Genomic DNA, 17,968 nt, shown 5'->3' with positions numbered 1-17,968 from the left:
CCCCTTGGCAGGATTCCAATCCCGGCCTCGGAGGCCCCAGCACCGGCCTAGCCTCACGGCAGGCTCCAATGCCGGCCTCGTTGGCCCCAGCACCGGCCTAACCCCTCGGCAGGTTCCGTTCCCGGGTTAGGAGGCCCCAGCACTGGCCATGTCTCACGGCAGGCTCCGATGCTGGCCTCGCCTCACAGCAGGTTCCGATGCCGGCCTAGGTGGCCCCAGCACCGGTCTAGCCCTTCGGCAGGTTGTTATCCTGGCCTCGGAGGCCCCAGTACCGGCCTTGCCTCACGGCAGGCTCCGATGCTGGCCTCGCTGGCCCCAGCACCGACCTAACCCCTTGGCAGGCTCTTATCCTGGCCTTGGAGGCCCCAGTACCGGCCTTGCCTCAAGGCAGGCTCCAATCCCGGCCTCGGAGGCCTCAGCACCGGCCTTGCCCCACGGCAGGCTCCAATACTGGCCTCGCTGGCCCCAGCATCGGCCTCACCCCTCGGCAGGCTCCAATCCCGGCCTCGGAGGCCCCAGTACCAGCCTTGCCTAATGGCAGGCCCTGGTGCCGGCCTCGCTGGCCCCAGCACCGGCCTAACCCCTCAGCCGGCTCCGATACTGTCCTCGGAGGTCCCAGCACCGGCCTTGCCTCACGGCAGGCTCCGATGCCGGCCTCGCTGGCCCCAGCATTGGCCTCACCCCTCGGCAGGCTCCAATTCCGGCCTCGGAGGCCCCAATACCGGCCTTGCCTCATGGTAGGCTCCGGTGCCGGCCTCGCTGGCCCCAGAATCGGCCTCACCCCTCGGCAGGCTCCAATTCCGGCCTCGGAGGCCCCAGTACCGGCCTTGCCTCATGGCAGGCTCTTATCCTGGCCTCGGAGGCCCCAGTACCAGCCTTGCCTCAAGGCAGGCTCCGATGCCGGCCTCACTGGCCCCTGCACCGGCCTAACCCCTCGGCAGGCTCCAATCCCGGCCTCGGAGGCCCCAGCACTGGTCATGCCTCACGGCAGGCGCCGATGCCGGCCTCGCTGGCCCCAGCACCGACCTAACCCCTCGGCAGGCTCTTATCCTGGCCTCGAGGCCCCAGTACCGGCCTTGCCTCAAGGCAGGCTCCGATGCCGGCCTCACTGGCCCCAGCACCAGCCTAACCCCTCGGCAGGCTCCGATCCTGGCCTCACTGGCCCCAGCACTGGTCATGCCTCACGGCAGGCTCCGATGCCAGCCTCGCTGGCCCCAGCACCAGCCTAACCCCTTGGCAGGCTCCGATCCCGGCCTTGGAGGCCCCAGCACTGGTCATGCCTCACGGCAGGCTCCGATGCCGGCCTCGCTAGCCCCAGCACCGGCCTAACCCCTCGGCAGGCTCTTATCCTGGCCTCGGAGGCCCCCGTACCGGCCTTGCCTCACGGCAGGCTCCGATGCCGGCCTCGCTTGCCCCAGCACCGGCCTAACCCCTCAGCAGGCTCCGGTCCCGTCCTCGGAGGCCCCAGCACTGGCCTTGCCTCATGGCAGGTGGACATTATTTTTATTTTATAGCCAATTTTTGTTTAGATTAATCAACAACTTTGCTCATTTCCTCCCTTGTGTCTTTTTTTTTTTCTTTTCAATACTGGGGATAGAACCCAGGGGCATTCTATCTCCCAGCTACATCCCCAGCCCTATTTTTTATTCTTTATTTTGAAACAGGGTCTCACTGAGTTGCAAAGGGCCTCACTAAGTAGCTGAGGCTGGCTTTGAACCACAATCCTCCTGTCTCAGTCTACCAAATGCCCTTTAAGTCTTAAACATATTAGCAGGGATCACTTTTCTCTCTGCCTAAAGCAAATCTTAGGAGAGGATCCTCTCCTACAGAAAAGAACTGCTAACATATAACTCTGTTTTTGCTTGTCTGAAAATATTTAACTTTGCCCTTAGTCTTAAGATACAGTTTTTATGAGTATACAATTCAATCTTGAAAAGTATTTTTCTCTCAACTCAATGTTGCTCCCAAGGTCAGCTGTCAGTTTAATTCCAATTTCTTTTAAGGTATTCTCTCTTTTCTTCCAGGTCTGCTTTTAAAGATAACTCAATCTTTGGTACTCTTTAGATTATCATTTCTTTTCTTCATATGGGTTTCTTTTGATTTTCCCTGCTTGACAATATTTTCTAGATCTTGAATCTATGGATCACTTTTTATCAACAATTCTGGAAGATTCTTAGTCACTGTTCTTGGAATTTATCGTGCTCACTCTTTCTTTTAGCTCCTTCTTGAACTGTTCATGGTATCAACCATGTCTTAGTAGAGAGACGATTTTCCTACTTTGGGTATTCCTTCTGCATCTCAACACCTGACTTCCAGTTTATTTATTCTCTCTTCAGGTGTATCATCTATTTCTGTACTGGTTGAATTATTTTTTTTTTCAGTACTGGGTATGGAACCCAGGGGCATTCTACCTCTGAGCTACACCCCCAACCCTATATTTTATTTTGAAACAGGGTCTCACTGAGTTGCAGAGGGCCTCACTAAGTAGCTAAGGCTGTTCGAGAACTGCAGTCCATTTCAGTCTCCCAAATGCTGGGATTACAAGCATGCACCACCACGCCCGGCATACTGGTTAAATTTTTATAGTTTATTTTTATATTATTCATTTGTATAGATCTACTTGGATCTTTTTAAAATCTTTTCAGTCGTTTTTGATATTATTTTTGCCTTGCTAATATATTTTAGCCATTTTGTTTCACTAAGTACATTAGACATATTTTGGCTAGATAATATTTTTAGCTAAACTTTTCATTTCAAGTGATTGTATATTTACATGCAGTTGTCAAAATGATTCCGAGGGATTGTATGTATTTTTACTTACTTCCTTTTTAACAATATCTTGTAAAATGATAGTACAACATCACAACCAGGATAGTCATTGATAGAGTGAATATACAGAATATTTTCATCAACACAAAGATCCATTATGTGGGCTTTTATTGGCTCTGCGTAAGTCTCTGGAAATTAATCCAAGCTGTTGAGTGTATCAGTAGCTCATTCCTTTTTGCCTTCTTGTTACTGTCATAGTCCATGGCATAGATGTGCCTCAGTCATTTGAAACATTCACCTGTTGAAGAACATCGAGATTGTTTCTACTTTGGAGTTATTATGAATAAAATTGCTATAATTATTTATGCATAAATTTTTGTGCGAACATAAATTTTCCCATTCTGTGGGATAGATGCCAGTGAGTTCGATTGTACAGTAATAGAGCAATTATGTGTACACTTTTTTTAAGAAACTGCTGGACTATTTTCCAGAGTGATTATAGAGCTTTAAAAATATTTTTATAATTGTTTTAACATTATTGTTGTAAAAATATAGTTCATGCAATTTTTATTCACATAATAAAAGAATACTATGAGTACATGTAAATATTTTATGAGTACAAACATAAATAGTTATTTGAAAATGGGGCATGGGCTTTGTATAAAAATAAATAAGTAATCATAATAGAAAAATACTATGAGTACATGTAAATATTTTATGAGTACGAACATATAAGTAGTCTATTTGAAAATGGGGCATGGGCTTTGTACAAAAATAAATAAATAAATAAGTAAGTAATATTGACCTAATCTGTTTGTGATTCACTCCAACAAAACTAGCATATGCTGAAAACTTAGTTCTTAGAGATATAATTTCAAAATTGGGTTTCTGTGCCTAAAATTCACTTAGTATCTCAAACTAACAAAAGGCTTCAAAAATGACTTTAAATAAAGATAAATAAAGATATATTCTTATAGATATTTGTAATTATTACACAGTGAAAACATATAAAAACTACATTACTTTTGGAAAACTTTTCTGCAGGGAATCAATCAGGGCTTCCTAAACTATGAACTATGAATCTAATAAATTCAATCAGTGTTATTTTTTCTATTTCTGGTAAAATTTATGCACGCATATGTATATATAACATATTTAACTTTAATATGATCTTTAATATACACACCATAACAGATATATGCGTATACATAGACATGTATATTTTTTTTCTTTAGTCTTTGGGAAACATGCTGAGCTCTCTTTTATGTAATTTATCGTTAGATTTTGTTTCTCTCTTCAACTAAGAGCCTAATATTGTTCTAATAGATTAATTTAACTTATTCTCAATTACTACAAAAATGTATGGAATGGCTTCTGAGGTAAGTAACTTTAAAGGATATTCCAGCCGGGTGTGGTGGCGCATGCCTGTAATCCCAGCATTTGAGAGGCTGAGATGGGAGGGTTGCAGTTTGCGGCCAGCCTAAGATATTTAGTGAAGCCCTTTGCAACTCAGTGAGACCCTGTTCCAAAATACAGAATAAAAAATAGGGCTGGGACTGTCACTCAGAGGCAGAATGCCCCTGGGTTCCATCCCCAGTACAATAAATAAATAAATAAATAAATAAATAAATAAATAAATAAATAAATAAATAAAATTCCATATTCCAGCTCTCCTTCACCTACCTGCTCCAACCAAATTAATCATTTCAACCATTTTACTTTTTATTATTGCAGTATTTTGTATTATGACCTCTCAAGAGAAAACAGAAGAGCATCCTTTTGCAGATATATTTAATGAAGATGAAACTGAAAAAAATTATTTGTTGTCCAAACCTGCTTGCTTTGCTGTATTTGGAAAACCAGTAAGTTATTTCTCTTATTAGTTAGTATAAATTTCTAGTTTTAAAATCACAATCTTATAAGTTTCCATGCAAGAATGAAAACCATGGTATGTTAATATTTTAAGTGTCTGGTAGATATTCATTGTATTACCTAAAATTGAATGTATTACTAACCCAATATATGTAACATTTATTACATTTTTTTGTGGTACTAGTGGTGAAACTCAGGGACATTCTATCTCTGAGCTACATCCCCATTTCTATTTTTATTTTTAATTTTATTTTGAAACAGTGTCTTGCTAGGTTGATGAGAGCCTCATTATTTCCTAAGGCTGTCCTCAAACCTGCGATCCTTCATTCTTAGTCTCCCAAGTACTGGTGTTACAAATGTGCACCACCACACCTGGCTTAATACTGGTTTTATTTTACTTTATTTTATTTTACTTTATTTTATTTTATTTTATTGGGGGTACTGGGGTTCCTGGAAGCCCTTCTACCTCCGGGCTACACCCCCAGACCTATTTTTACATTTTTATTTGGAAACAGGGTCTCCTAAGCCAGCGCGTGCGGCTGGCTTCGAACCTGCGCGATCATCCTGTCTCTGCCTCCCAAGCGCGGGATTACAAGCGTGCGCCACCACGCCCGGCGCTTAATAGTGGTTTTAAAATCATAACTTTCTTTCCTTTTACACCATGATTGAAAAAACTTACAGTGTATTTATATTTATCTTATACTACTAGTAAATTAACTTATCAAAGCACTGCACCATAATAACTGTTAGAAGTATGTCTTCTAAAGTTATTTCAGACATGATTCGCACATAAGATTTTCTAGCCAATTTATTACAAAGCTCTCTGAATATATAAAGATGGGACGCTATCAAAACAAACCAGGAGACTTTCTTGTTAATACTTGAGGACGCTGAGAGGCATGTCCCACAGCCTTTATCTACAATATATTAGAGGACCTATGAACTGTCTTTCCACAATTTAGGAAGAAATAAAAGGTAGCTGTTGTAAAATTACCTTTTTATGCAGTTCTGGTGAGGACTGCAAAGTAAGAGCTATTTTCAGCTACTGAACTAGATAACTGTTACCATTCCAGGGCTGAGATGCTTTGAAAACCTCTCCAGAACAGCAGATATTAGGGGCTGGAGTCCATCCTTGACATTCTTTTATAGGAACCCTGGACTACCAAGAAATCTTTCCAAGAATTTTTCCTTATTTTCTTTCTTTTTTTATTTTTGTGGTACTGGGGTTGGAACACAGGGGGCTTCTACCTCCGGGCTACACTCCCAGACCTATTTTATATTTTATTTGGAAACAGGGTCTCTTAAGCCAGCTGAGGCTGGCTTCGAACCTGCGAGATCCTCCTGTCTCAGCCTCCCAAGCGCAGGGACACCCGGCTTCCTTATTTTCTTAAACGCATAATATGTTTCTAATAGTCAACCCTGACAGCAACCAGAAGCAAATGTTACTTTATGTAAGTACGCTTTTGTCTTTAAAATATGATTCTTTCCAAAGATGTCAATTATAAAAGGTTTATTTTCTCTTAGAAATTTCTAAATGGAAATCTGTCAAAACTTTCATTTTTCTTTAAAAAGGAAACAAAATGATGAATCTCAGTATAATCAAATGATTTTTATCAGGATTATAAAATTTGGGAACTAAAGGAATGCCATACATATAGTTTCCTAATTTCAGGAGAATTTATTAATTTAAAATTTTTATTTAAAATCATTTCAAGTGCTTTGACATAAGAATTAGTAAATAAAGATGAAGTTATAATATAGAGGGTCTACTCTTTTTTTTTTACTTTTTTTTTTTTTTTTTTGCAGGTCTGGGGATGGAACCCAGGGGCATTCGACCTCTGAGCTACACCCCCTGCCCTTTTTGTTATTCTTTATTTTGAAACCAGGTCTCACTGAGTTGCAGAGGGCCTCACTAAGTAGCTGAGGCTGTCCGCAAACAGCAATCCTCTGGTTTCAGCCTCCCGATGCTGGGATTACTAGCGTGCGCCACCACGCCTGACTTCTCTTTATTTTTTTTAATGGGAAAAAAAATTGATAAAATATTTACCATCTAGTCGGGCATGGTGGCACATGCTTGTAATCCCAGCATTCAAGAGGCTGATACTGGAGGATTGCAGTTCACCAATAGCCTCAGCTACTTAGTGAGGCTCTCTGTAACTTAGTGAGAACCTGTTTCAAAATAAAGAATAAAAAAAAGGCAGGGGTGTAGCTCAGAGGTTGAATGCCCATGGGTTCCATCCCCAGACACACACACACACACAAAAAAAATAGTTACCATCAATAGAATCTTTAAAATTTTTGTTTTTGTTTCACTGCCAAGTGACTATTCTATTTCTCTTTATAAGGGTGTTGGGAAGACAACATTAGCCCGTCTGATAGCACAGACATGGAAATGTATTTGTGTTGAAGGTAAATTTTATCTTTCCTCCCGATATTAAGAAAATCTTCAAATATGCATAAATTGGAAAGAGTTAAGCAGTAAATGCCCAGTTCCCACATCTAGACTCCATATTTGACATGTTTGCTTTACCAGACATCTATCTACAAATCCAATGAATATTAACTTTATAATTATATCGATCCAAACATGTTTTACCCTTCTGTTAGTCCCAATTTTGTTCATATAATTTATAAGGGTTTATAAAATGTTCTTGACTCCATTTCTACTGCCTCCAATTCTATTTACCTATCTTCACACACACACACACACACACACACACACACACACACACACACACACACTTTATCTTTTTAATCGGTAAAACTATTTATATCTTAATAGGAAAATGAGGAAAAGAATGAATGAGAAATTTATAAAAGTTAATAATATAAGAAATAAAAGTTCAACCGCACTATTATTCAAAGAAATGTAAATTAAAACATTGAGCCATATTTGCCATCAAATTGGCAGTGCATCTTTAAAATTACTACATTGTTATTGGCAAGAATATTATGAAATGGGTATTCCACGTGCTGTTAGTAAAATCTGGTACAACTTTTTCTGGAGAACAATTTTATAGCACATAACAGAGAAACAACTCTAAATTTTTTCTGGTTTTGATAAAAAAAAAATTTACTTTTGGGATAAGAAATATATCCTAGAGGCAGAACACTTGTTTAGCATGCATGAGGCAGAACACTTGTTTAGCATGCATGAGGCCCTGAGTTTGATCCACAGTATCACAGAAAGAAAGAAAAAAGGAAAGAAAGAAAGAAAGAAAGAAAGAAAGAAAGAAAGAAAGAAAGCTAGAAAGCTGTGTCAGTCAGCTTGTTCATCCCTTTGACTAAAACAGCTGAGAAGAACAACTTAGAAGAAAGGCGAGCTGCTCAGCTCATGATGGCAGCAAGGAGGTAGAGGAGGGAACCAGGGAGAGATATAAGGCCACACTCCCAGTGACCTACTTCCTCCAGCCACACCTACCTGTGCACAGTTATCACCTAGTCCATTCAAAATATTAATCCATCATAAAGAACCACTCCATCAATGAGGTCAGAGCCCTCAAGGTTCAATAATTTCACTGCTGAACACTGGCATTGCTTCACACATAAGCTTTTGGGAGATGTTCCAGATTCAAACCTTAATGGATACCAAAAAACTTTCACTTCTGGGAAATATTAAAGAATACCAAACATTCATAGGTTATTAACAGCTACTGACATAATATACCTGAGTCATCCCCTAGGTCAAGCCCCTATCAGTCCTGTCTCAGAACGTGTTCTATCAAGGTATGACATATTTCCTCTAAAAAAGGAAACAACTCATTGGAATTTTAGCCTCAGGACCCTGTTTTCGAATCAGTGTTTATCCAGTTTAACATTTCCTGATGCATACTTTCCTTTTATATAATCAGTGTAGAAAATCAATGCATTCTGGACATGATGGTTATAAAAGGATCTGGACTAATAACACTAGTCTATAGTTTTGCATGATACATCACAATTTACAAATCACTGTCACGTACAACACCTCATTTCATCCCCACATTCTCTTCTGTATGGCACAGGGTACTTGCATCCAAGGTACAGAGGTGTTTATGGAGTTAGCCCTCAAGATTCTTCAGCAAGCAAGTGGCAGAGACACATTCTCTATGGAATAAATCCTGCCACCTCTACTTTGGCTAGGCTTAAATGACATCGTGTGCAGAAATATGCTTTGTAAATTCCAAAATGATATTGAGATGTTAATCTTTGCTACCAGTTAGAAGACACTCAAATGTGTTTCTTATTTTTGCAGTCCTAATACCATCCTGTGCTAATATTTTAAATTCATATTTTAGCTTTACCTGTTTTGGAAGACAAGATTGCCTCTGAAACTGAATCGGGAAATATGGTAAAAAAAAAAAAAAATCTAAATTCCAAGATGACCATGTTTACCAGAAAAGCTCTGACCCACAGGTATCTCATAGGGTCACATGCATATCTGTGCTTGTTCTTAGTTGCAGTCGATGTTGATCAGTGGCCAGAGCATTCCAGATGAACTCGTCATAAAGCTGATGCTGGATAAGCTCAACTCCTTGGAAGTCTCTCACTTTGGTAAGTTCATTCCCACACATCTATAGTGAGGCACGAATAGTTTCTGGAGTTGCTCCTTCTTTTGCTTTAGTGAGGAAACGTAGTGTCTGCATTTCAGACATAGTTTTATTCACTTATTTGTTTTTATTCTCCAGATTCTACAATTGTAAAAAATAAATAAGCCTATATGATCCAATCTTACTTAGGACCGCCTTGTCTGACAACAGCATAAGAATGTGCTGTGGCCAGTCTTGCACTGCCTCTAGATTCTGTGCACTGCATCCCTGTCCACCCTGAATGGTCTCACTAAGTCCTGCCGGGGGCTGACTCTCTCTGCATTAGCCCCCACTCTGAAGGCTTGCCCTCTGGCTTCAGATACCCGTGCTTCAGCCTTTTTCAGTCTGCTCTCTGATCCTGGAACAGAAAAGTCTCCCTCTACTCAAATAGATGCTGAGCAAGGGCTTTAACTCTCAAGATAAAGATGGCTGAAACTTAGAATGACTTAAAAGGGCAAACTTTAAGACATTTGCCAAAGAAGGAAAGAAGATAAGCTTTGGAAAAATCTTCCACATAAAATAGATTTATTGAATGCAAGAAGAAAATTTGAGAAAGCTGTTTTGTATCCTCAATACGTTATTAAAAAGGTCATTGTAACTATTTAGAATATAGAGCTAAAAATAAAGTAAAAACCATGACTGCCAAAGCAAATCAACAATGAAGCAACTGAGGCAAACTACAAATCTATGGTCTATGTCTAATTTGAAAGAGTTCTTTCTACAAAGACATATGTATGTATACCTGATATATGGAGTGAACTGTATCTATCCATACACAAATTCGATATATAATATATATATATATATATATATATATATATATATATATATATATATATATATATATATATGTTACTGGGGTTCCTGGAAGCCCTTCTACCTCCGGGCTACACTCCCAGACCTATTTTTATATTTTTATTTGGAAACAGGGTCTCGTAAGCCAGTGCGGCTGGCTTCGAACCTGCGTGATCCTCCTGTCTCCGCCACCCAAGTGCGGGGATACAAGCGTGCGCCACCACGCCCGGCTCTAATTATAATTTAAAAGCCAGAAAGATGAGGACGGAGTGGGTAAGGAGGTATTCCTTAGCATTTGGGCTGCTCTGTATTTACTTATGCTAAATAAAAAGTGTTTTCAGAAAATATAGACTCTCACCTGTGGAGGATCTAAGCCACACGTACAAGAGGAATTATTGGCTTATGCAATAGCTTCAGCATAAGAAACAAATGGGGAAAACCGAACAAAAAGGATTGAGAAATTGCCTTTTCTTCTTTACTGACCTTCAGCCCTGAATGAATAGATTGACAAGATCAAATTAAAAAAAAAAACTTGCTGGGCATTGTGACACACACCTGTAATCCCAATACTTGAGGGGCTTAGAGACAAGAGAATTTTAGGTTCAAGGCTAGCATCAGAAACTTAACAAGACCCTCAGCAACTTAATGAGACCCTATTTCAGAATACAAAGGTTGGGGGTTTAGCTTAAAGGTAAAATGTCCCTGGGCTCAATCCCCACTTTAAAAAACTAATAACTGATAGGTTATATAATATAATTATTATAAACCTACAGTTTATAAACTATCTGTATCTATCTACCTATTCATCGGTGATAAAGAGGATGAACTTGGGAAAAATGCCCAGATTATAGATTAGATTAGTAAAGTGGCAAAAAATACAATCACAGAATTTCAAATTAGATCAGTAAGTGACCTCCAAAACATAGCAATTTAAACTAAAATATGCACATACATATATAAGTAAATATTAGTTTATACTTTACTCACTTGAAAACTTTTGAGCGGTTTAATGCTCCTGAAAAGATGGCATAAATTATTATTATTATTGGTAAAAAAAAGAAAGAAAAATGGAAAAGAAACTTAGTTGTGCCATTCACAGTTCATAAACTTTTAAAATTTCTAGGAAAGAATTAAAGCAAAAGTACACTGAAGAATTAATATAATGATCTCTCTCTCTCTCTCTCACACACACACACACACACACACACACACCACTGAGCTTACAGTTCCTGCCTAATCTTGTCACATCTGTGCCTTCTACCCCTCTCTCCCAGACTATTTTCTTTTGAAGTCACTCCATAGAATATCAGTTCATTTATAAATCTTTCAGTATGTATTTCTTAAAGATAAGGGCTCTTAAACCTATTATCACATTACCATCATCACATCTAAAAATTAATAATGATTTCTTTTTTTAAAATTTTTTATTGGTACACTGTATTCATACATCATAATGGGATAAAAATAATACTTTTGTAGACATACATGCACACATCACCCAGTCAGCCCCCACCCGATCCCCACCCTGTTCCCTCCCCATCCCTCCCTCCCATGCTTGGCTTAGTGGTTGACATCTAGTATTATAGCAATTTATCCAATATTAACATTGATAATCTCACATAACAGTTTCATTTGTCTGATACCAAGCTTTTGATGACTTAAAGATAACATTTCAATATTTCTTTTTGCTTTCTTTCTTACCAGAGAATATTTCTTTCTTTTTCTTTTTTAAGGTGAAACTATCATATATTTATTTATTTATTATTCACAAAAAATCTATCCTAAATGGAATATGGATTCTAGATACCCAAAACGATCTCGAAAAAGAACAAAGCTAGAAGATGTATATTTTCTGATTTCAAACCATATAAAGCTACAATAATTGAAACAGTGTAGCACTGCTATAAAGGCAGATATATAAATTAGTGGAGTAAAATAAAAAGCCTAGAAATAAATTCTTCCATATATGGTCAAGTTATTTTTGACAAGGTTTCCACGAACATTTGGTGGAGGAAATAATTTTCTTTTAACTTAATATTGTTGAAAAATAATAATTACATGAAAAAGAATAAAATTGGACCCTTACCTAACACCATATACAAATATTAACTCAAATATCACCTCCCTCCACCCATCCTGTAGCATCCCCAAAGGAAGTTTTGGAACCTAGCACTCTGCCAAACACAGTTTGAAAGTCTCTATCACGTTCCCAGTAAGGATTCTCTCATTCTATTATTAGGGCCCAGCCAGTAACCAGGTAGACAGTAGATGTAAAATCTAAAGTAAAGGGCCCCTGAAACAGGAAAATAACCTTGAGGCAGGGGTTAGGTGAGGCTGGAAATTGATGAATCCAAAATCCCTAAAGAGAGATGTGTGCTGCCAGGGACACTGAACTGTACAGTATTGCTGAATTCAGTCTTAATATTTTCTGTACCAGAGCCCTTTTTACCTGAAGCCTCCATCATTACAAAGGACCTATAGGACCTACAATTACAATCTTTTCATTCACAGGGACCTATAGGATCTATAATTTTAATCTTTTCATTCATATTCCATCATGTTGTGATGGCTTTAACCAAAATCAGCTTTTGGAAATCACATCCTCACCTAAGAGAAAAAGATACAGTCAAAGCCTGGGCATCCAGAAAGCTTCTCTCTGATTCCTGCTTCTGGATTCTACAAGAGTTCATATTTTCCAGCGAGTCATTGATCACCAGTGTGTCCACACATGTCAGACTGGCCTGAGGCCCAGTGGGTAGTAGGGCTGGTTGGACACAAAGCTACCTGATGTCTCTGAGTCCCTCATCACTTCAATATGAAGACATTAGCCTGCCACATTTGGTTTTATGGGAATATCAAATACTTTGTCCTTCCCACTATGCCAAGAAATGGAGGCAAATTAAGAGTGTGGGCCTGTACTAGATGATTTCCCCGGAGCAGTGGTCTGCAGCCTTTGGTTTTCTCTTTGGTTGGAGTGACACAGGCTGGGCAGTCTCCTACAAAAATGCCTACTTTTCCTATGCTAGCACGTGCAAAGCCTCCCAACAAGGAGTGGCCTGGAGTCCAGCATTCTTCCATCTTCCATGTGGGAGGAGGGCACGGATTTGGTAGTGGCTTCAAAAAGGTGGGAGCAGTGATGGAGGAGTTCATCATCTGTGCTTCCATCCTCACACATGTCTTCAGGGTTAGAGAAGCCAATGTTGGGCTCATCCACTCTGGTTGTTCAGTAAACAGTGTTCCCTGAGATCTTCCCAGAAATGGGTCTAGAGCCCTACTATGAAACTCCACACTACATTTGCAATGGTGAGACAGGCTTAAATGCCTTAGCTCTCAATCCCATATCTCCTCCTGTAACCACATCGCTTTTATTGAAGTACATGAAGAAACTCCTGCTACACACAGATAGATAGCTAGAAGAGGGAGCAGTGTTCTAATTGATGGATCCAATTGCTTTGGAATGACTGTGAATATTCTTAATCCTACATCAACACTCGACAAGTAGAATTTTTATGTTTTTAAGGTTCGTTGTAGTGTGTCTTCGGAAATCGTGTCAGTGAATTTTTCTAACTCTATTACATTAAAATCCATTGATCTACCTTGCACTTGGTATGAGTGTCTTTTGTAGCAACGTGCATTGACTGTTCAGAAAACACTTGTCCGCTGAATTATGCAAACCTTCCAGATGTTAACACAATGTTCTATACAATATTTAAAAATCATATTTGTTTTTTGAGGTTTTTTTATTTTTTTATTGGTGCACTGTATTCATACATCATAATGGTATAAAAAAGACTTTTGTAGACATACATGCACACATCGCCCAGTTAGCCCCTACCAGATCCCCACCTCATTCCCTCCCCATCCCTCCTTCCCATGCTTGGCTTGGTATTTGACATCTAGTATTATAGCAATTTATCTAAAATTAACAATGATAATCTCACATAACAGTTTCATTTGTCTGATACCAAGCTTTTGATGACTTAAAGATAACATTTCAATATTTCTTTTTGCTTTCTTTCTTGCCAGAGAATATTTTTTTCTTTTTTTTTAGGTGAAACTATCACACCTTTATTTATTTTTCAGAGAAAATCTATCCTAATATGGAATATGGACTCTAGATACACAAAAAGATCTCAAAAAAAAAACAAAGCTAGAAGATGTATATTTTCTGATTTCAAATGTTATAAAGCTACAATAATTGAAACAGTGTAGTACTGTTCTAAAGGTAGATATATAAACCATTGGAGTTAAATAAAAGCCTAGAGATAAATTCTTTCATACATTGTCAAGTTATTTTTGACAAGGTTTCCACAGACATTTGGTAGAGGAAATAATAATCTCTTAACTAAATATTGTTGAAAAATAATAATTACATGAAGAAGAATAAAATTGGACCCTTACCTAATACCATATACAAAGATTAACTCAAAATAGATAAAAGACCTAAATATAAATCTTAAGACTATAAACTTTTAGAAGAAAATCTGGGTCATAAAACCTCATGACATTGAAATTGGCAGTGTTTTCTTGGAAATGATTTCAATGGCACAGGCAACAGAAGGGTAAACAAACTCCCTAGGGAAAAAAAATATATTGTATATCCAAAGACAATGTAGACAGAGTTAAAAGTTACTGATAAAATGGGATAAAATATTTCCAAATGCTATATCTGAAGGTATATTAATATTCCAACTAGAAATCCTAAAAATTAACAACAATAAAAGCAATACAATAAAAACAGTACAATTTAGAAATAGGTAAAAGACTAACATAAATAATGAATCTCCAAAGATAGCCAATCTTAATTGTCTGTTGGATGGAAAATCTTTTTTCTCTGGTTCTGGTGTGTGTTACCTATTTCTTCTTTGTAGTTAATCTCTTTGAGTATTTTCTCTAGCACTGATTTTGAAGACATAAATTCCTTCAGTTTCTGTTTGTCATAGAAGCTTCTTATTTCCCCATCTAATTTGATAAATAGTTTTTCTGGGTAGGAAATTTTTGGCTGGAAGTTGTTTTCTTTCAGAGTTTGAAATATGTTACTCCAAGCCCTTCTGGCTCTCATGACTTGGTTTGGGAAGTCTGGAGTGATTCTAATTGGTTTGCCTCTGAATGTCTCTTGGCCCTTTGTTTTTGTTGCCTTTAAGATTCTCTGCTTGGCTTCCACATTGGTCATTTTGACAATTAAGTGGCATGGGGAACCTCTTCTCCGATCCTGTCTAAAGGGAGTTCTATAAGTTTCCTGGACCTGTGTGTCAACCTCTTGCTCTATGTTTGGGAAATTTTCTGCTATTACTTCCTTGAAGAGATTGTTGATCCCTTTGGTTTCACCTGATTTTCCCTCCTCTATTCCAATTATTCTTAGGTTAGCTCTCTTAAAATGGGCCCATATTTCTTCAATGTTAGATTCCTGCTGTCGGATTTTTTTTTCTAAATTAGAAACTATGCGTTCATTTTTTGAATGATCATCTTCTAGGAGCGAGATTCTATTCTCCATGTGGTCTAATCGGTTGTTTATACTTTGAATTGAGGCCTTTACTTCATTGATTACATCCTTTATCTCTTTTGGGCACTCTCTGAAATCTTTTTGAACCACCTATATTATTTCTGCAGTTATTTTCCTGATTTGATCTTCTAGAAATCTCTGAATTTCTGTTTTATCAGGTTCTGATGTTGTGGGGTTGTGGGCATTCACTGCTCCATTGTTATTTCTCTTTCCCATGATTTCGAAAGTTTGTGCCTTCTCTGGGTTCTTCCCTGGGTCACTACAACTTCACTTTAGGTGCTCTGGATCTCGAGTCTGTGGTATCTCAGTCCCCACTACTCCTTTACTGAGTTATATCGCAAAGTCTCAGACCCACGGAGTCAATCAAGGCTGCTTTAGACCATGGGGAGTGCCAGGCTGGGTGTTCTCCTGCATGGAGTTGTGACTATAGTGTGATATGTCTGCCACCGCCACTCCCCCACTGGGTCAAGTCCCTGGGAGTCAGTACTGGGATTTCTCCTTTAGGGGCCGCAATTTGACTCACTGTTGTTGAGTGCGCCGATGGAGCTATAGTGGACTTGGTGAATTCCCTGATGCCACCCCGGTGGCAATATGGCGCCACTGCCACGCCCTCGGCCATGAGGCTGGCGTATTTCTTCTCTGTTTTTGAGCTCCGCTCTGAGTCCCAGCAGGGTGCGCTGAGCCCAGCCCCTGGGAGCTTTAGACGCTCCCTGCGCCGAAAAATCTGCCGAATCCCGCCCGGCTGAAATGCAGCGGCTCACCTTGGCTCGCTGTCCACCGCTCCTCTCTGGAACCTGGTGGGCTGTTGAGTTCGTTGGTCTGGTGCCATCCAGTGAAGTCGCTGCTGCTGCCGGCAGTATGGCACTGCTGCTGCGTCCTCGGCTATGAGGCTGGCGTATCTTCTCTCTGGCTCTGAGCTCCGTTCTGAGTTTCCCTCCTCTCTGGAGCCTGGAGCTGGAAGGAAAGATGGTGTCTGCGCGGCTGCGCACCGCAGCTCCGGCTGCAGCACTGCGGTCTAGTTTCTTTCTGGTGTCTCATTTTTTCAGCCCTCTTTTTCTCTGTCCCTTGTATTTACCTTTTTTGTTTCTCTGCTGATGGTGTTTTCTGGCTATGAAAGGCGCTGATTTTGTGGTAATAGAGATTGGTTGTTAGCGGGGCTCATAAGCCCCGCTTTTCTCCGTCGCCATCTTCCTAAAAATCATATTTGTTAATCTTACCACCAGTCTTAGAAAAATTTTAAGAATTAGGAAGCCATTCTAAAATTGAAAATTATATAATACTGAAGAAATAAATTGAAGAAGACCTTAGAAGATATAATACCTCCCATGTTCTCGGATAGGCAAAATATTGTCAAAATGACTATAGTACCAAAAACAATTTACAGATTTAATGCAATTCCTATCAACTCCAATGTCATTCTTTACAGATCTAGAAAAATGATCCAAAATTTGTATAGAATAAGAAAAGTCTCAGAATATCCAAAAAAAATTCTGAGCAATAATAGCCATACAGGAGGCATTGCAATACCTTATTTCAAATTATGCTACAGAGTTTTAGTAACAAAACAGCATGGTATTGACATTAAAACAGACTCATATATCAATGAACAGAAGATAGACAAATTTGCACATTTATAGCCATCTGACTTAGGTGTCAAAAATAAACACTGAAGAAAAATATAGGTTGGAGAAAAGACAGATTTTCCAATAAATTATGCTGGGAAAACTGTATCTATATATAGAATAATAAAACTAGACCAAGTCAACTATATGATCAACTGTCCAACATAGAGGCACTGGTAGGAACTTCCTCAATACAATCCCTAAAGCTCAGGAAATTTTCATTTGAATTTGATAATTGACAACAAATACTATCGTTGTTGTCTTTGAAGTGACAGACTACCTTTATTTACTTTTTTTGGTGGGGTGGTTACTGGGGTTGAGCCTAAGGGCATTCCAGCTTCAAGCTATATTCTCAGCCCTTTTAATTTTTTGTTTTGAAACAGAGTCTCGCTAGATTGTTGAGAGCAGCTAAATTAATGAGGCTAGTCTTGAACCTGAGGTCCTCCTGTCTCAGTTTGCCAAGTACTGGGATTACAGGTGTGTGCCACCACTCCTCGCTTACCTTCTTTACTTTTTATAAAATGTTAAATATCCAAGGCTGAAACATACTGTGTCAGTTGTTCTTCCAAGAAAAAAAGTTCTAAAAAATTGCAGAAAAACAGGCCAAAGCCCTTTAGTATTCATGGAAGGAACTAAGAGTTTATTAAGGAGTTAATAACATTTCTTGAGTGAGAAATAAAGAATTTAAAAATATAAAAATATTAAAGAAGTTAATATTAAATAATTAAAGAAAATATCATGGAAATAAATGCAATGGTGGTAAATAGGGTAAACTTCATTGAGATTTAGGCTTGTGGGGGGAATGCAAGACAATAAATGTGCTATGCCCAAATCATATT

General features: G+C 39.2%; 1 protein-coding gene across 1 annotated transcript in view; it reads left to right on the top strand.

Moving 5' to 3' along the window:
- Window positions 1–4,514: 4,514 nt before the first annotated feature.
- The window catches only part of AK9 (adenylate kinase 9), a gene marked incomplete at both ends in the record, with an annotated part of 127,265 nt that continues 113,811 nt past the window's right edge, over window positions 4,515–17,968 (top strand). Inside the window, 4 exons of the mRNA XM_080700098.1 lie at window positions 4,515–4,631; window positions 6,987–7,050; window positions 8,919–8,971; window positions 9,078–9,174. Of these exons, the coding sequence (XP_080556224.1) occupies window positions 4,515–4,631; window positions 6,987–7,050; window positions 8,919–8,971; window positions 9,078–9,174 (331 nt within the window). The remainder of the gene's footprint in view (window positions 4,632–6,986; window positions 7,051–8,918; window positions 8,972–9,077; window positions 9,175–17,968) is intronic.

Source organism: Muscardinus avellanarius (assembly GCF_963383645.1).
Source record: "Muscardinus avellanarius genome assembly, chromosome: 8".
Taxonomy (NCBI): Eukaryota; Metazoa; Chordata; class Mammalia; order Rodentia; family Gliridae; genus Muscardinus; species Muscardinus avellanarius.
This window is presented reverse-complemented; position numbering and strand designations above follow the sequence as displayed.